Genomic DNA, 20707 nt, shown 5'->3' with positions numbered 1-20707 from the left:
CATGGGAATTATTGGAGCTACAATTCAAGATGAGATTTGGGTGGGGACACAGCCAAACCATATCACTCTCTGTTGTTTCTGACCTTTGATAAGAAAGAAGAAATGTTAGTTATTGAACCACAGAAGCCCCACCAGGTACTAACTTACTGCATTTTTCCTTTTAATTATCTGTATATGTCTGTCTGGGACACTAGACTTACCCTCCTTAAGAGTAAAGGCTGTTCCTTATCTTTGTGTATCCAGCATCCAGTACTCCAAGGGAAAGATGGTGTTTAATCGTGAGTATCTGCTTGTGGGACACATGTGGTAACCTAGTGTGAAGTGGGCATGGATGAGGGCTGGATGACGTGAGAAGAGAATAGACAGGAGATGATGGTAATGGTAGCAACAGCTGGCATTTACTGAGCCTGCTGCATGACTCAGAACTTCACTTAAGCCTCCCAACAACGCTGCAAGGGTAGAGGCTGCTGTTTTCCCCACTTATGAAAATCTGAGTTTGCCCACAATCATGCAGTAGGAACAGTTTTTCTTACTCCAGAAACTGTGCTTTAAAAAGTCAAAGAAGGAAATAACCAAGTTTGTTATGGTAACATTGGTAGAGGACTTGAGTGGTGCTTCCACCTACTGGGCTTCCAGAGCAGCTAGATAAGACAGGTAGATTCATATTAACCTCTGGAGGGGATGGGGTGGGAGGACCACCCTAGAGCCAACAAAGGAGGTGGGGGGCCAGACTATTATTATCTTCACTGAGCAAACAAGAAACAGGGAAGGAGGAAGGCAAGAAAAGAGAAAATAACTCTGCCAAGATTTCTAGCCTAGGAGACTTGTGGGTTGGTGGCCAAACTGACAAATAGGAAATAGTTGAAAAAGAGCTGTCCTGGGCAGCATTTGTGAAGTTCTGCCTTGCGTGTGTAGAATGTGGGTTCATGGTGGAACTTTCAAGTGTTTACATCCTGTGTGCAAATGAAAATAAGGCACAGGCACAGGTACAGCTTTTACTCTTCAACAAATATTTTTTAAAAACACAAGGCATCCTGATACTAAAAAATGGTGTTTTCCCATAGTTGACAGGTAAAAAACACTTTCTTTCTAAATTAAGTACAATTAATTGTGATCTTAGTTACTTTGTTCCCTCCTGGTTACATTTTTGACATGTTAGTTCTTTTCAGTGCATGTTCATGTCTAGATACGTATTGATTGAAGAGAAGAATTTTGAGACAAATCTCATGAACTTGCATATCTGGTGGCACAAGTCTCATTTAGCAATGTGCTCCATTCTTTTTCAAGCTCCTAATCTCTGATTGTTTTAAATATTGTAGAAAGCATATTGCTTTCTACAAATATAGGATCACAAATACTATAACCGTAATTCTTTTCTGTATTTAATACTGCATACTGAAGATTTTTTCTAGTTCTAGAATACAGAGAAATCTAGATATATGGTCCAGATTGATAACAAGAGGATCAATACACTTTTATTCTTGTTGCACTCACTTTGTTGAGGGGCTCTTGATTTGCATTTGCTGATTAGAGCCATTTGTCTAATATATTGACATGAGAAATGTAGTTTGAATAAGGCCAGAACTTCCTACAAAGAGAGTAACTCACTTAAAATACTTACGAATCTGTTGCTTTTCACTGCCTTACACCTTCTCTCCTGGAATTTAGTTCAGATTTGGAGCTCTCTATGGACAGAGAAAGAGGCGTCAGTTTTATCCCTGCACCTGACTCAGCTCAGTGCAGCCAGTTAGCACGCTTCTCAGCCCTTCACCACAAAACTAAAAGTATCTTAAAAAGTAGTCTTAAATGTGTGACTGCCCCAAATTGAGCCCCAAGTGAGTCTGGAGCTGAGGGCCAGGTGCATTTGTGTCGTTGGCCATTTCCCTATGGTTTTCTAGCCCATTCCGCCTTCTGTTTGAAGATAACTGAAATATTATCAAAAATGATTTTTTAAGGTGTAACAGCTGTGTTTTCACAAGAAGCTTATGATAATTAAATTAATACCTGTAGTGGCTCTCGCTAAGGAAGTCTGGAAGCTTTGCACATATTAACATATTTATTCTTTCCACCTTTCTCTGATGTGAGGGAAAGGTCATTGTCATTTTTATATTTCCCTTGATGCAAAATGAAATAAGTTACAGCAAGGATGGAGTTTGAGATAGGTCAGGAGAGAAGGAAAATTGGTCTTTTTTCCCTTTAGATTTTAGTCCTTTTGTTCATGGTTGTTAAAGTTCAAACTATTCCATTCCTCTATCCGTTAATACATTTGCTTGTTCATTCATTCACTGTCAAATGTTTATAAAGCACTTGCTGTATGTCAGACACTGGGATCACACTTGTCTTCATAGTAGTTTGAAACTTCACTGTTGTACAGAAATTACTTTGTGCTTTACAGAACCCAGAACCACCTCTGGGAAGCACAGCTTATAAACCACTGAAGTAGAACATTCATTCAGTCATTTATTCAACAAGCAACTTTTTCGCATCTACCAAATTCTATTAGGTGCAGGCTGCCTAACATCCCTCTTGGATCACAAATTTCTAGAACGTTAATTCTCTCTTTTTTTTTTTTTTTTTTTGAGACAGAGTCTTGCCCTGTCACCCAGGCTGGAGTGCAGTGGTGCGATCTCAGCTTACTGCAAGCTCCGCCTGCTGGGTTCACGCCATTCTCCTGCCTCAGCCTCCTGAGTAGCTGGGACTACAGGCGCCCGCCATCATGCCTGGCTAATTTTTTTTTTTTTTTTTAGTAGAAACGGGGTTTCTTTTTTTTTTTTTTTTAGTAGAAACGGGGTTTCACTGTGTTGACCAGGATGGTCTCGATCTCCTGACCTCGTGATCCGCCCGCGTCGGCCTCCCAAAGTGCTGGGATTACAGACAAGAGCCACCACGCCTGGCCTAACCGTAATTCTTTTTAAAATTTCTTTTTCATGCTGAGTATGTTCCACCTTTCTCTAACTCATTCTCTTTGTAGCCTCTTTATGACTATCAGGAAGAAAGAATTTGTAGAATGTCTTCTTTGTTACGCTGTCCTTAATAATGTTTAGATTGGTGTTTTTCTTTAGGCTAGCAACTTACTCATCAGGAATCAAATTCTTCAAATGACAAGGAGCGTGCAGAGCTAGAGTTTTCTGTAGATTGAGAGAAATGAATAGGTTGACCTGTGTTTCTGTATGTCTCCTCGGTCAAAGGACCATTCTTGGGATGTGAAAGTACCCTAAAGAGTGGCACAGCTGGGAAGTGTTATGAGTTGTCCTTTAAAAAAATGGGGTTTTGAGATAATAGTAATTTTGCTAATCTTTAGCTTATTCCATTTTATGCCTATATTGTGATTTGATTCTCTCTTCCCCTCTTCATTTAGTTCTTTCATTTTCTTTCAAGCTTCATTCCCATTTGCCCCATGCTACCAGCTCTTTCTTCTCCTGGAATATTGCCTGCTCCACCATGGACAGACTCTTAGTTATCCTTCACAATCCACCTCCAGTCCCACCTCCTCTGTGAACCTTTCCCACTGCCTCATTTATCCATTCTTCTCACTAATTTGTTCTCTCCCTTTTGCGTCCACACATCCTACTGATAGTATCAATAAAGCTGATATTCCACTGAATTATTGTTACCTGTTTAAAGATACCCTGCATATGTAAATGACATTGCAGAAAAAGATATTCATTAAATGATATTTTTATTCCATTCTGTCACTTTTACCAATGCCCTCCCCAAGAAGCTCCTTAAAAACGAAGATCATCAAGCTCAATTTTATACCTCTAGTTCCCTCCCCAGTGCTTGAAACATTTGCTTTCAGCTAGCAGCAACACTATAGCAGTTTTGGATAAGATAACCTCCTACATGCCTAGCAAGGGCTTTCAGATTTATGCCCATGGATCAATCCCATTAGTGGTAGACATGGACTAGAGCCAAGAGGAGGAGTGGAGCCAACCACCGACAAGTCACAGGATCTCTTCCTGGCGTGTGGCCCCTAGCTCGTGCTGTGTATCCCAACCTCGGGCTAATCAGTCCAATTCTGGAACAGGTGTTCTCTGTCCAGCATACTGTGGCTGACAGGAGAGGGGAAGAATTTGCCACCTGGTCAGAATTTGTGTAAACAGATGCCATAAAAAAAAAAAACAGCTTAGATTGCATGCTGGGTCAGCAGTTGAGGAGTGCTTTGAGAAAAGTGTCTTCCCCCTATGAGCAAGGCTCCTCCTCACACACGGTCAGCCCCACTTTTCCACCCAGAGGAGTTAGAGCCTGTTCTAGGAACTGCTGTTGAACATCTAACACATCGTACTGCACTGGCAGCCTGATGGTCTTTATGACTTGGTTACAGACAGATGATTTGAAAGTGGGAATAAAAAGCCTTCTTCCTTATTTTAGAAAGATTTGCCTTTGTTTTATGAAATTATAACAACAACAACAGTTATCAGTAAGACTTTAGTTCTTCAGAGAGATGTCAGACCTCAGATAAGACACAAAAGGAGATCTCACTTAGCCATACCCTCAGCCTGGAACTAGCTGTGCCCTTAGGCTCTGGGTATTTTCTGATCTTTGGGATGTCTACTGTGGTAATCCGGGAACTGGTTACCAGCATCTATTCCCTGGGATATGGAAGCATCTCAGGAATAGTAATCACTTATGATTTTATACTTAGAAAACCAGGATGTCAGTGTACTAAGTGACTGTGGGTTGGGGAAGAATATTAGACCTCAGAAATAATAAGTTAATATCACCACCAATATCAATAATACTATTACTGTTTATCAAGCAGTATGCTAAATACTTTACTAATAATTTAACATAATCCTCACACTGGATATTTTTATTATCTTCATTTATAGTTAAGGAAGGTGATGCTAGCAGATGATAACAACATATAATAATACGTACTGAGCATTTACTATGAGCTGGCACTGTGTCCATCTGCCAAGATCCTGTCAGAATCATGATTCAAACCCTTGTTTTTATTATTATAGGATGAAATCTCCTTGGGGAAGAGGTAAAGGATATGTGGAAACTCTCTGTTTCCACATTTTTTGCAGCTTTTCATTAAGTCTAAAAGTAATTCAAAATAAAAAAGTTTTTTAAAAACTCAAACTACAAAGCTCTTAATGGCCGCTCTCTGCTGCCTCCTCTGGATAATGGCCTCAAGTAGAAATGCTTAGCCCATGTCAGGGATGCGCACGACTCAAATCATGCTGGAAACTGTTCTGCAGGTGCGCACTCCTCAAGGACCCCCGTCTAGTATGTGGCATTCTCATCTTAGACGTGATGAATCTATGTAGTTAGTATGACACATTTTCCCCATCAGATGGCAGTAAAATATCTTGAGGAAGAGATGCTTTTTCTGATGCTCATAATAGTACTGTCTGGGCTGGCAGTGGCCCTGAGAGTGCTAAGAAATCTGGAGAAGAGGTAGCAGAATTCGGAAGTGTTTAGGAGGTGAAATTAGATAGCAAGTTGGTGTGGTGTTTCGTTATAAAGATGCCAAATTTGAGTGCGATCAAAGGATTTACTCTTCTTGAGCATCGTCCTTCATTTTATGTATCTGTATAATTTCTATTTTAAAATCTCGGGATTCGCCTTGTAACAATGTGAGATACAATAGTGATCTAATGAAGAATGAGGATTAATGGAATTTTCTCGTCCATGAATAAATCCTTAAAACAGGAAGTTTTTTCATGAGGAGGCTTTAGGGAGTCCGTGGTCCACTTGAAATTGTCATGTGAGCATATAAATTTGTGTGCATTTTACTGGGGAGAGCTCCAGTAAAATCATAGTCTCAGATGGGCCCAGAATGTGTTAAAAAAAAATTCTGTCTGAGAGCATATCACCCCAGAAGGCCTAAAATAGATTCAAGGGAGAAGGACAGCAAACTCAAGTGCCTACAAGGGCCAGGCAGATAACAGTGAATGAAGGAACCCTAGTTCCCTAGTACACCCTAGTACCCTAGTACACCCTAGAATGTGTGCCCCAAATATCCAAAGAGGCCACCATTGTCCAGCCCCAGCTGAGAGTTGCATGCAGGAATGCAGGCCCAATGTGAAATGAGCTCTTGATTTTTAAAGAGAATCCACAAACCCATAACTTTAAATAAACTATAGACATTTCTGAAGTGTGCAAATAATTTAAAACATTTCTAAACATAGCTCAGGCAAAACAAGCGTACTTACAGGTCATGTGTGGCCCTGGAGCTGCCAGTTTGATAGCCTGAGTTTAGACATCACCCTGTCATTCATAAGCTCATGACCTGGCTCTCTTGGGACACACTATGTTAAAGAACTCTGGTACTACTAATTAATGGTTACTATTATAACAACATTCATAGTAATAATGACTAACACCCTAGCACTTTTTATGTATCAAGCACTATCCTAAACACTTTATTCATAACTCCTGTAACATTCTCAACGCCCTATGAAGTTAGGTTACAGTGGTTTCCAGCATTTGTTATATGTTAGGTACTGTTCTAGGTCAGGACTCCTCAGCACAAGTCATGACACATGAAATAATTCTGTAACAATCCTATGAGTAGCTAGAGTAACTGAGGCACAGGAATATTTAGTAACTGGTCGTAGCTCATTTCCTAGATTCAAACCCAGGCAGTCTGGTCCCAGAGCCCACACTCTTATCACTATGCTGTCCTGACTGCCTCTGGGATACTCTGGGTACTGGTTGCTTTTCAAATAACTCTCAACTGTGGTGCTCAGTGGTCCCAGACAAATCCCCTCCTCTCTGGCATGATGATGTGGCACTTCTGACCAAATGCAGTCAGCCCCAGGTCTTCTGTAAAATCCATCTCATTTTCATGTATCATCAGACATACTTTATTCAATCTTTGTTTTTTTTTTAAATCTCTGAAATGAACAGATCATAAATCCTTTGCTAGATGAAATTTCCAAATAATTGTGATAGATGGCCTTGTCTTTTGTCTCCTGACTAGTTTGGCCCTGCCTGTCATCACAGCAATCAAAGAGTTGTAAGATGCCATGTAGACGCAGTGCCAAAAAAGGAAGGGGTAGCTTAATTCTCCACTCAAATTTCTGTTTTGTTTGAACTTCCTCACATGAGTGAAACTTCCTACAGGGTTACACAATTGAAATTCCTGAAATAAGTGAGAAATTACAGTTGTAATGTTAGAGAATTGACTTTAATCTGCAGCTGTAGCCTAGAATCTGTATCTGAGGAATGAGAATTGAGATTATGACATGGGAGCATGCAGTGATTTGCAGAATGCACTTGTTTCCAATTCTGTCTATTGGTGCCAATGCTAAAATCCAAACCCTGCTGAGAGATTGATAATGGAAAACTGAAGGTGGGAGAAAAAAAGCAGGGTATAAATCTACTCCAAAGCTGTCATATGCCGTGAATAATATCAAATGGTTCTCTAATTTTCTACTTGGAAGATACCTTTTTTTAAAAAAAAAAAAGATAAATTTGGCTGTTACTTTATAGCTTTGCACTTCCATCAGCTCACCAGTTTTATGATGCTTCCTGTGAGCAGTGGGTCTTAGTGGTTGGTGCATTTCCATTAGCATATGCTTCTGCAAAATAGTTCATCCTTCTGTGAGTCCCTTTTGATCAATTAAGCGCCTGCATTTCCCTACCCAAACAAGTTAAGAGAGGGAATCTATGGAAGGACTCTCTTTTAATGTCGTTTCTAAAAATAAAGTATTAGATTTAAAGGCAAAAGAAAAGTAGCTTTAGAATAAAAGATGCTTGTAAAGAGGACACTTTCATTCACCACTGGAACTTACAACCAAACTTTTGGAAGAATGAATGGACAAGGGCATGCTGGGAGCATTGTCGAATTCCAGGCTTGATAACGTAGGCAACCATTAAGAACCATTCAGAGTGGCTCACGCTTGTAATCCCAGCACTGTGGGAGACCGAGGCGGGCGGATCACGAGGTCAGGAGATCGAGACCACGGTGAAACCCCATCTCTACTAAAAATACAAAAAAAAAAAAATTAGCCGGGCGTGGTGGCGGGTGCCTGTAGTCCCAGCTACTCGGAGAGGCTGAGGCAGGAGAATGGCATGAACCCAGGAGGCGGAGCTTGCAGTGAGCCAAGATTGTGTACTTCCCCCCTCCGCCTGGGGGAAAGGGCGGAACTCCGTTCTAAAAAAAAAAAAAAAAAAAAAAGAACCATTCAGAGATCTGTATAACAAGAAAGGTAAAAGTTGATGGATCTAACTTTGGAAAAGTATATATATTTTTTAATTCCTTGTAAAAACTTGAAAGTAAATTTCTTCCTGTTGTATTTTTAATAAAATATTTAGACTTTTCCCCTTGCTTTATGGAAGAAACCTCTAGTGTATTCATTTGATAGTTTTTCTTATTCAGCCTAAGCATAAATCACAGCACTTGAACCAACCCAATGTTTCTAATAGTCTGTGCTTTTGCCTTCTGCCAGGACCACAGATATAAATGACTGAAGGCGCATTCCTTAAAGAAAAACCTTGACTATGAGAAGTGACAAATAAGGTTTGGTTTAGAAGGTCATTGAATTTAGTGATGGTTGCACTGGAGTTGAGTTGTGGAGGTTAGTTCTAAAGTTAAAGTGTGAAGCAGAAATCTCATAAAATGAAAATTACCCTTGACTAATTCTTGTATTTCTTGGGTTGAGCAAATAGCATAGCTGGCTAGCATGGAGAACAGGGAACCTATTTACACTGTTGTTGAAAATGTAAATTAGTGCAACCATTATGGAAAACAGTATGGAGGTTGTTTTGTTTTGTTTTTGGCACTGGGTCTTTCTCTATTGCCCAGGCTGGACTGCAGTGGCCGGATCATAGCTCACTGCAGCTTCAAACTCCTGGGCTCAAGCAATCCTCCTGCTTTAGCCTCCCGAGTACCTGGGACTACAGGCACACACCACAATGCTTGGTTAATTTTTCAAAAAATTTTTTTTTTAATTTTTATTAGAGACAAGGTCTCGCTATGTTGCTTAGGCTGGTCATAAACTCCTGAGCTCAACTGGTTCTCCTGACTTGGCATCCCAGATTCTTGGGGTTATAGACATGAGCCATTGTGCTTGGTCTAAAAAATTAAAAATAGTACTAAACAATCCAGTAATCCCACTTCCGGGTATATAGCCAAAAGAAATGAAATCAGTATCTTGAAAAGATTCCTGTACCCACCGTGTTCATTGCACAGTAGCCAATATGTGGAAACAATGTAAGTGTCCATCAAGAAACGAGTAGATGAAGAAAATATGGTGTATGTGGTGTGTGTGTGTGTGTGTGTGTGTGTGTGTGTGTGTGTGTAATATTATTGAGCAATGAAAAGAAGGAAATCCTGCCATTTACTACAATATAGATGAGCCTGGAGGATATTATGTTAAGTGAAATAAGCCAGACACAGAAAGACCAATGTTATATGATCTCACTTATATGTGGAATCTAAAAAAGTCAAATTTGGCTGGATGTGGTGGTTCACACCTGTAATCCTAGCACACTAGGAGACCAAGGCAGGAGGATCGCTTGAGCCCAGGAGTTCAAGACCAGCCTGGGCAACGTAGGGACAGCCCTTCTCTACAGAAAATAGAAGAAATTAGCCATGTGTGATGGCATGTGCCTGTGGTCCCAGCTACTCGGGAGGCTGAGGCAGGAGAATCATCTGAGCCCTGGAGGTTGAAGCTACAGCAAGCCATGATCACATCCCTGCACTCTAGCCGGGGCAAGAAAGCGAGGCCCTGTCTCAAAAAAAATAAATAAACAAAAATAAATAATTTTAAAATTACAATACATTAAAAAGTCCAATTCATAAAAGAGTAAAATGGTGGCTGCCAGAGGTCTGGGAGTGGGGGAAATGGGGAGATGTTGATCAAAGGGTGCGAACTTTCAATTACAAAAAGAGTAAGTTCTGGAGATCTAATGTACAGCATGGTGACTATAGTTAATAATACTGTATTGTTTACTTGAAATTTGGTAAGAGAGTAGATCTTAAGTACCCTCATGACCCCCACCACACCCACATCAATGCTGAGTGGCGATGAATGTGTTAATTGATTGTGGTCATTTAACAGTGTATATATCTATTAAATCATCATGTTGTACACCTTGAATATATACAATTTTTATTTTATGCCAAATATACCTCAGTAAAGCTAGGTAAAAATGTTTCTCCTGCATATGCCTTTTGAAATGTATATATAGACTTAAGCCATGGCTAGCACACAGAGAAGTAAGTGAGTGCTAGCCATGTTGATGATGATCATGATGACAATGACAGTGATTGATTTAATTGGTTCCCAGAATTCTGACCAGAACCCAGGTTCCCCTGACCTTCCTCCTGCTTTTCCTGGACTTCGGCTCCCCCTTGGCTTTCCCATGTGCCCCTGGTTTCTTGACAACTCGGCCTCTGCTCCTGTAACCAGATACTGTGCTAACTTTTTGGATTACTGTCAACACAAGCTTTGTTATACTCATCTAAGAACTTAGAGGGATCCCATGATCCTTCCTGTCTTTTGATGGGAAACTGGACCAAGATTGTCTTCAAGTATCTGGACTCAATTTGGTCATCTGGTCAGTTCCCAGCCAGCCTACCTGAGCCCTGCACTCCCATTTCTGATCCTTTGCTGCCCTCTAGTAGCTGCTTGCCTGACTGTGCAGCTGTGCAGACCTGAGAGGGAAGGTGTACTTGCTAGATTGCAGGGGGCTTATGCACCTGGATGTTACAAAGTTGCCTGATGAGAGGAAGAGACCCAGTGAAGAATGTCCTTCAACCCTGACTTCTTTTATCTTTTCCCTTGTTTTTCACTGCCTCCATTTTTATAGAGCTCCTTTTCCCCTTTAGACATTATTAGAGGTTTGTTTCCTCCTTTGAAGGAAAATAAAATGCCTTGCCTTTTTTTTTTTTTTTTTTTCAGAGTCAGTGATTGGTGATTGAAAGTGTTTGCAAAACATCCCCAAGGAGGACTTTAATGTCATTTTTATGGAAATAAAGTGGAAAATAATAGGCACTATTTTTTTAAGTGAAAGAAAAGGGCCCTTCTGGGTTTTGGTAATGAACTTAGGAAGACAAGATATGGTGAGCAGAAACCTCTGAGATTTGGTAAAATGTGAATTTCCTAAGAGAGAAGCACAAGAGTGAGACCTTTTTCTTTGTTGTTTTCTGAGTCTATGCTTCTTATATAACTGTATTACAACTGGAATGGACTCTGGAGCCTCCTAATTTTTCAGTATACACACAAATACACATATATTTGAATATTATTTTCATAGCCATTCCTACTCTTTGTAAAGCACTTGAAAATTGACAAAGTGCTTTCTTATTTATTATCTAATTTGATCATCACAGCAACCCAGTAAAATTGGTAAATTCAGTACTGTAGTAGAATGGTAGAACTGTAAGGAATTTTAGAGACACAACTGCCTTATTTTACAGATCAAGAATCTAAAGCTTAAAAAAAAGTATTAGACAAGACTCTTTGATCCCAAGTGACAGAAATCCAACTCAAACTAAATTAGCAAAATGGAGACCATATTGACCCAAGTAACTAAGTCCGGTGTATTAGGGATTTAGAAATGGATGAATCCGGATGTTCCAGTGGCATCTCCAGGAATATGTCACTCTCCATTCCTTGGCTCTATTTTCCTCTGTCTTGATATGATTCAAAGTCAGCTTTTCCCATGTGGTGATAAGATAGCAACTCCAAGTACATAGCCTACCATTCCCAGTGGAATGCAGACTATCTTCTTTGCAGTAGTTCTAACAAAAGTTCTGGGATTACATCTCATTAGCATGGCTTGTGTGACTGCCTATTTTTGGACCAGTCCCTGCGACTAAGGGATTGTATGTTCCACTTAGTCAGCCTTGATACCCATTCCTGGAGAGGTAGAGGTAGGGGAATGCCAGCTCCATGCACACCACATAGACCGAGAGTGGGTCTGCAAGATAAAATTAAGGTGTTATTATTCCCTGAAGAGGAAGGAGCCAATGATGCTGTTTAAGCATGAGCAATTCATGTGGATTAATTGACCTTTTGTATAAATGGGTTCTGTAGCTTATAAGTTAAAATTTAGAACTACATGTTTAGTATTGTGAGTTAGAACTTTCTCTGTGAATATACTTTTCCAGCAAAGGAATTGTATTTTTTTTTTCACCTTTTTACATCCAGGGCCTATCATGGTGGCGGGCATAAGGGATGTGCTCAGTCACTTTTACCCAAGATGAAACAGCCAGTATGTAACTGCATTAGAGTTTTAACCTGAGGCTTCTGACTCCTTAGACATCTTTCAACTCTACCATCCTATTTCCCATGTTTAATTTCCCTTTTCCTTACTTTCCACCATTATTACAGTTAGTGATATTTGATTAAAATATTCTAGGTGTTAGTATTTGTCACCTAATTGCATGTGTTTGGGTGACTCATAGTACACATTGCTTGAAGGAGTGATAGAGTTTTTCCACTTCATTGTATCAGAAAAGATAATTATGTCAATATATACTCGATAGGATACCTTAAAATATTGTCAGTACAGTTTTATTTGAAGGAGTAACGTGTCTGATAATTGAGGAGGCTTTATTGTAGTGGGGTTTTTTTGTTTTGTTTTTGTTTGTTTGTTTTGTTTTGTTTTTTTGAGATAGGGTCTTGCTGTCTCACCCAGGCTGGAGTGCGGTGGCACAATCATGGTTCACTACAGCTCAACCTCCTGGGCTCAAGCAGTCCTCCCACCTCTGCCTCCTGAGTAGCTGGGACCACAGATGTGTGCCATCACATGAGCCTGCTGAGTCTTAAAATATTTTTGTAGAGACAAGGCCTCACTATATTGCCCATGTTGGTTTCAAACTCCTGGGCTCAAGTGATCCTCCTGCCTCAGCCTCCCAAAGTGCTGAGGTGTGAGCCACTGTGCCTGGCCTTGTAGTTTGTTTTTAATATATGCATTCTTAATATGGAAAACTTAACTCCTTCCTATACTACAAAAAGAAAGTCATCAAAATAGCAGCTGGAACAGCAAGAAGGTTAGTTTGGAGGTTGTTATAGTACAAAGCCCTGTTGAAGATGGAATTACAGAGTTTTTAGCAATGTATTACTAGAGCTTCCAAGAATGGACACAGGAATTACTTTAGAGATACATTATGTCCTTGACAGGCTATAATTATGCATGTTAGACCAGAATCTACTATCAGGATGAGTATGTATTTGATACTTCCTTCATACATAGAGCCAAGACAAATTTTTAATTTTAGCATCTTTAGTTTGCCTTTTTCTTTGTTGCTCTTGCTGCCTCTGACTTCAGTGAACAACTAGCTGGGCTGTATGTTTCTTCATATTTGGTGAACAACAGGGTCCTTATGATCTTGTCAGAAGCACCAGAAATGAATCTGAGGTGTGCTCTGGAAAGGTGGGCACAGAACACATCCCTTTTCCTTTTTCTCCTCTGCAAACAGGTAAAATTCAAGAATCATGTTATTTGGAAGAATTTTCTCTTAAAGTGGCAGAGCTATTGTTGTTTTCTTAAAGTAATTTATGAGCATCCTCTTTTCCATAAGAGCTTTACAAACAGTATTGCATATAAAAGAAATCCACTAGAAGGGAAATCCTTTCACATTTATTTATTTGACAGAAGTTTATTGAACATTGGCGCTACGTGCTAGGTACTGTTCTAAACAATGAACAAAATAGACCAAAAAATCCTGCCCTCAGTTTTAAAAAAAGCCATGGGCAGGGAGCAGCAGACAATAAACAGAAAAAATAATTTAAATAGGTAGTGTGTTAGATGGTGATTAGTGATATGGGAATAAAATAAAAACAAGAAAGGGTGATAAGCTGGGTATGGCGGGAGTACTGTCAATAAACTACTTCATCCAATCTGTTTTAGAAATCTAATTTCTTCCCTCAATCTAACCTAGCTGCTGTGCACCCATCACTACTCCTTATGGTTGGGGTTGGATTTTTGAAGTACCTGTGTTTCTTTCCTTCCTAGCAGCACATAAGCCCAACACCACTATATCCTGGGAGTGTGGAAAATGAACGTTCTTTTAAGACAGCTTTAGTCTACGTATTGAAAATTCATCTTTTTAATTTGGATAAATATAGAACCTCTCCCTATTGAGTTTCTACTTTTATTATTCAAATAATGTGCTTTTATCTGCAAATTGTTGGTCAAAGTATCTGACATAACTCAGCCGTATGATATCCTAAATCCATGAGATTATTTATATTAAAGTACTTATTAATTTAGCCCTTAAAAAAAAAGAACAAAATTTGACTAGCCCTACAAAATTTGAAAAGTAATACTTCCCCTGCCACCAAAGAACTACCCAGACATTCATACAAATAAAAGCAAGTGTTGGTCATTGATTCTGGGATGAGTTAGGAGGAAGAACCCGTGTGTGGGGCCCAGAACCTCAGTGCCTAGAACAAGGTAATCAGTAAAGGTCTGTAGGAGAAAACTCCTGTGCACAGTAACTGTGAAGGTCTGGACTAGGATGCTGGCAGTCAGGTGGGAGTATATTAAGAGGCGTTTTAAAGGTGAGCTTGAGAAAGAGGGTAATGGTGCAGTGAGCTCATGGAAGAGGAACGTGCATCCTACTGGGGAGAAAATGGAGCTTGATTCAGTTCAAATCTGGTTGGAGATGGTCATGAAGGCTGCCCACAGATGTTGGACTCAAGGATGAGAGAAGGTGGTTTTGTTTCGTTTCGTTTCGTTCCATTTCATTTCGACAGTCTTGCTCTGTCATCCAGGCTAGAGTGCAGTGGTGGGATCTCAGCTCACTGCAACCTCCGCCTCTTGGGTTGAAGTGATTCTCCTGCCTCAGCCTCCTGAGTAGCTGGGATTACAGGTATGCACCACCACGCCTGGCTAATTTTTGTGTTTTTAGTAGACACAGGGTTTCACCATGTTGGCCAGACTGGTCTTGAACTCCTGACCTCAAGTGATCTGCCCACCTCGGCCTCCCAAAGTGCTGGCATTATAGGTATGAGCCACCGTCCCCTGCCAGGGGAAGGGAGTTTTAAATGAGGGAGCAAATTTGGGCTGACAGTTGAGATTTGGCAGTCAAAGCAGAGAAGTCATTGCTGGAGCCCTAGGAGAGGATAAAATGCTGAAGAAGGTGACCAACATGCTGTGACAGAGCTTGGGGGAATTCAACATTTAAGGGCAGAGAAAGAAGAGGCATGACAGCAGGAAGAGGTTGCAGGAGTCAAAGAAGGGAAACTACTTCATGCCATTGTAGTCACAGAAAATGTTGTGGAAAAGGGTGCGTTTTACTTGTTAATCCCAATTCCACCTGCTTACGATTTCTCTGACGAAACCAATCCATACTAATCACATGGAGCTAATTTAAGGAAGAGTCTGGGTTCTGTAAGCAAGTGTCAAATTGTACAATTGTATTTCCTACCAAACACAAAGTGGCTAATAAAAGCTGTTACTGCTCTCTGTCCTAGGCACGTTACACAGATAAACTCAGTTTACCATTCAAACAAGCCTAGAAATCATTTTTACCATTTTGCAAATGAAGAACAGAAAGGTTATGAAACTTGCCCAAGGTCACGCAGCCATTTAGTGGCAAAAGCAAGATTCAAAGTCAGGCAATTTGATTCCAAGCTGTGCTTTTGGCCATTACACTATTCTCTCCTACATAATGCCTGCATAAACAGTTGGACATACCTAGGCTTTTAGGAAGATTATTTTTGGCAGATTTTTCCTCTTGTACAAGCATTTCTCAATTTCTACATATTCTATCTTTAACATTTTCCCCCAGATGCTTTTAGCTGATGAATTTCTAAGGTTGTTACCTTCACAGGAGCTTTCCTGGCCTCCTCATGTTCAGTGGAGGCAACCTTCTTTCCTTGGCACTGTTATGGGCATCAGAGCCCCGCCTAGATAAGCAAATAACGCATGAAGTGTGCATTATACCCACCCTTTTATATCACAACACACCAGAGGCTCTGAGCTACTAAGTGCTTTTTAATCACCCCAGATTTGCAAGAGTATGTACTAATGACACTTCCTAAAGGGCATCATTACTTTTACAAAAATGTTTTCTCATAAAATATTTGCTTTAAAAAATGCCTGATAAATTCTGTCTTGGGCAATTACACCAACTTTTCACACTCTTAGAACCTGTGTCAGCAAATTGGGTCTTGCTTTTTTAATAGTCCTTCATGACAGCTCATTACTGGCAAGTTCTGTTCAGTGTACATCTCCCTTGCCTGACCCTAATATTTGGTCTCATGTTGACACACTAGTTGAACTAAGTAGCAGACCAGTGGTCACAAGAATTATAACATGTTTGAGCTCATGGTTGCTTTTGGCATCTTTGAAAAGGGAAATAAAAATGGCCAATTATAATAAGCTAAGAATGAGTCAGTGACGTTGTCTGTAAGGAGCTGAAAAAGTGGATGAGAGTCACATTTTAAGACCTCCAAGAACACTGAGTTTTAAAATACCTGGAAGATTTGGGAAATGCACAACATTTAATAACTGTGTATGGGTTGCAGGGTAGGGGGTGTGGGGATCAGTATATTCAATACTAGCCAAGTCAGGATGTTCCATGCTGTTTAAATAGTGAGCTAAGCATGTTAAGCATTTTTAAGCAACAGCATGCAAAGGAAAAGAAATGTAATAGTTAAATGAATAAGTAAATAAATGGAATCTATCAGGTGTATTTTGTAACAGAAAGATTTATGAAGTTGAAGAAAGTGCAAATTATTTTAGTACTTTAATCAAATTGGTTCTAATGATATAAAATAGTTGAGTATTTGTGGTATTAACCTCATTGTTTTGGTTTTTTGCAAAATGAATTTCCAGGTTTAGGTATATGGCAGAACATTTTTGGTTTATGACGATTCTTTCTTGTTAAGAATCGGAAGAACCTCCAAACAGCACTATTTATTTTTGGGATGGAGATGTTATATAAAAGAATAAATACAATGGCGGAGAATCAAGGAAATGAGAAAATTAGAATAAGATTATGGGGCTATGTGTGCCACCCGCTGATGAAGCTGTGGAATGCTTTGGTTTTGAGAATATATTAGAATCTTTGAGCCAATCTTAAGGTTTTGTTTGTCCATACACCACAACCCACCCTCTTCTTATGATAAAATTAGCACCATATTGTCAATGGAGGTGATATTCCAAATATTTCAAAACCAGCATGACACAGACCAGTCATGATGGGCGAACCACACAGCAAGAGGGGATTCCTGGTAAACACTTGATACATAAGGGTCTTTCACCAGACAGTACCTGTCTTAACTGTCACCTGTTTCTGGTTCCTTCTGGTCAGGGTGGTCCTAGAACCATGTGCTGTGCTTCAGAGGGGAGAAGGTGATAGGCACTAGTTTTGCCCTCTGTCAAAAGATAACTGCACTTAAAGGTACTTTGTTAATTGAATTTGTCTCCCTGTAAACTAGATCACATTTTGTATTGGTGGCAAGGAAGCAGTGAAAAAGAAGAGGAGAAAGAATGATTAGCCAGGGGTGAGAAGCTGTGGTTCTTTCCTGTTCTTTACCACTTACCAGCTGAATGACTTTGATGAAAAACACCTTCTCTGAAACCAGTTTTCCTTTTCTGCTCAAAAACCTATAACAGAGTCGCTCTACGATACATTATGTGTGAAAGTGCTTTCTAATTTATTAAATTCTATGTAAACATGGTATGCTTGTATTACACCTTAGCAAAACTAATGTTTTAAAGAAACCCTGAAATAAGAATTATCATCTTAAGGGATTAGTCTGCCCTGAATCCAGCAAACCCATGTTTTCATTTATTGAGGTGTTTGTGCTTTTAAGAGGGGTAAATCTCTTGAACTAGCTCACTCACTCTTCTTCAGATCACATTGGAGCTTAATCAAATCTATATTTTGTACAATTTTACCTGCCTTCTTTTTCCATAGCCCCTACTTGGTGACCTCACAGAGCATGTTGTAAAGTTTGAACGATCTAGACAGCTGAGCCACCATAATTAACATGTTCATGACAGGTCCCAAAGACACATACTTGCATTGATCTGGTAGCCAAGAAATGTAGGTCACTCTGCCTTGTGGTAGCTCATGTTAGGAGCCTGTGGTCCAAATTCCACCAGTTGCCTTGGACATTTGAGACCTTCATCCTACAGGTCGATACATTTTGAGATAGAAAGCTTGCATTGTTGGAAGGCGTTTTACCAGTGCTAGAGTAAAGGATGGTAGGCTAAGCTTGCATTAGGCAAAGGGAGGACAAAGGGTTTAGGGCAAGAAGGTTGACCTGGGAATGGCTCCCCGGGAAATCTCCGAGCATTAGCGAGGCCAGAAATGGAAGAAGATGGGAATACCTGGTGGATTCCTTCATTTTCTGGAAAAGAGTTACTCCAGGAGGCTCCATTTCTGTAAGATTCCTGGGGCTGCACCTGGATTGGCAGCCACAGTATTCAAAGAGAGAAAAAAAAATCCCCTAGTTTGGGCTCTCAGAAACCTTTCAAAGAGCTCCATGATGGGTTATTTCCCCTGCCAAAGAAATAGGACATTTTAGTAGTTCTGAAGACCTTTCTTGGGACCAGAGGACAGAGCTTTAAAAGAAAAAAATAAATAAGCATGTTAGGAAAAGAGGAAAGTATTTCATCATTTTAGTCATAAGGAAAAAGCAAACTGGATCTGAGTCTGCGCAATAGCAGAGGGCAAGAGATTCCTGTATGGTTTTGAGTTGTATTTGAATAGACTGGGTGGGGGTGGTGGTGTTCCACAGGCAAGATTCTACTAATAGTAATTGAAAGCTGTGTATTCTGAGTGCCTGGATTTTAGGAAATGTGTTAGATTTGGAGAAGAATCTTTGAAAGAGCTAACTGTAAGTATTTATCTCACTTTAGCTAATAACTCAGTTCTCTAGTACTAAGGTATATTTCTATTTAAAGCAAAAAAATATATCAAGGAGGCTAAACTATTTCTAGGGATAACCTAATAGAGATGAACATAATATGGGTTGAAATTCAAAGAAAGACTTATGCTAATTGGAACAATTATAAAAATTTGATTTTGCACTACAGTCCATTTAATATAGAATTTTCTATTGATTAGTGGTTGCTTTAGCTAGACCATCCTTGGTAAAAGAATTCTGTTCTTTTCAAAAACCTTTAAAGTAGATGCTTATGATATTCAGATGTTTTTCACATACAAATTATTTTTCTATTGGACTCAAAATACAAAGCATATGCATTTCAATAGCAGTGGATTGAAATTGTTTGAGTTCATATTGAATTTATGAATGAAGAAGAGAAAGTTTTACCACTAAATTTGGAATATTGGAAGTTATTTTAGAAACCAGCTTGAAAGCTTTTTCACAGCCTGAAGAGTAGAGAATAAAACCGTGTGAATAATTCATAAAGTCCTAGAAATATTAATCAAATAGTTTAGACAGTGGTATATCTTTTCACTTTTACTAATGGATTTTTTTTTTTTTTTACTTAAACTTCCTGGCCAACTGTCTAATTTTTTTGTCCTGAATGTTTATGTTAACTCCTGTGGGAGAATTCTGGATTTTGATTAAATATGCCTACCAAATGTTAGTTTGTATTGACTATATTGTAAGCAGGCTGCTGCTGGCAGATGAGGAGGTGTGCTCCGCCTTCTTGTCACTTTGTGAATGGATTGTGAAGGGTTTGTTAATTTGCTCTTCACTCCATTGGAGCAGATACTCACAAATATCTGCCATGTCGCAAGACTGCTTTATTTGCATAATGAGAAGAATGGTTTGGGGGACGGTTGTTTGGGAAATAGTATAATAAAGTATATTAAAAATAGAAATACTTGGCCTTGTTTGCTTTTATTTCTGGTGTCTTTAGAAACAGTCTTGACTGTGTTGCTTTCCAGCCAAGTCCTTTTTTGGAAGGGTGATTAAAGGGGCTGGGACTCCATCTGCTTGATTGTCTGCCTAGCCCAAACCCTTTCTTGTATTCACTCTACAAACATACACTGCCTTAACTCTCATAGGTTCAGGAAGTACCAAAGAGGTCTCTGTCCTAGAGCTGCTTCCCCGCAATAGGCAAAACTATGATTCTTTCCTCAATCCCAAATATAAACGGCTCTCCCTCTTTTTCTTTCCTTTTTTTGGTTGTTGTTTAAAGGACATAGTGTATGACCCATGCATTTCTTCCTAAAGTAAGAGTGTAAGCATTTCACTTGCATTTCCCATTAAATGAGACATATAAAGGACACTGACTTGATGCTGAGAAGGAAAGGGGCTGATGGAGGCTGAACTGACTGGATACATAGCCTTTTGCCTTAAACAGAATGCACTGCTCAGTGCTTAGCGTTAGATTTATGGAATGGCTGCTCTCCCAGCGACGTCCCTGCTTTATACAATTTCGTGCTTTGTTGCTATCGAAACGGCGTTACTTTCTAAGCCATTGTGATTGTGAAGGGGAGGAGGCTGTGGCGGGCAGGGGTGGTGGTAGTAGTGAATGACACAGATTTGCCAGATGACATGTAGCGGACCTCTGCATCAGCCAAGAGGAATTAAGCTTTGTCACTCCCCACTGGGACTACCTTTCTCCTGGTATGTGCGCAAGGAATTCATATGCTGCTGCTGCTGCAGCCACCAGAGCAGAGAGCCTTGAATACACTTTGCCACAGAAAGCAGTGAGCAAAAATGATAGCTGTCTCTTTTAAATGCCGTTGTCAAATTCTGAGGCGACTTACTAAAGGTATCGTGCTTTCCTTGTTATTCCCTCAGCGAGTCTGTTGCAGTATCCTATAAACACAGTTTAATGGTTTTTACTTTCAAATATGACT

At 39.8% G+C, this 20707-nt stretch overlaps 1 protein-coding gene across 7 annotated transcripts in view; it reads left to right on the top strand.

The window, feature by feature from the left end:
• GRIP1 (glutamate receptor interacting protein 1) overlaps positions 1–20707 on the top strand; it is a 715306-nt gene that overhangs the window by 374937 nt on the left and 319662 nt on the right. For 2 of the 7 annotated variants that reach the window (XM_058426060.1, XM_058426057.1), the window contains exon 1: positions 20393–20619. The exons of 4 other annotated variants lie outside the window; for them this stretch is intronic. In XM_058426060.1, coding sequence (XP_058282043.1) covers positions 20565–20619 — 55 coding nt within the window. In that variant the 5' untranslated portion in view covers positions 20393–20564. Of the gene's footprint in view, positions 1–20392; positions 20620–20707 lie in introns of those variants that run through there. One more of the 7 variants, XM_058426056.1, reaches the window with a different exon arrangement.

Source organism: Hylobates moloch, unplaced genomic scaffold (genome assembly GCF_009828535.3).
Source record: "Hylobates moloch isolate HMO894 unplaced genomic scaffold, HMol_V3 SCAFFOLD_12, whole genome shotgun sequence".
NCBI classification, from domain to species: domain Eukaryota; kingdom Metazoa; phylum Chordata; class Mammalia; order Primates; family Hylobatidae; genus Hylobates; species Hylobates moloch.
The sequence above is the reverse complement of the archived record's forward strand: the minus strand, read 5'-3'. Positions and strand labels throughout refer to the sequence as shown.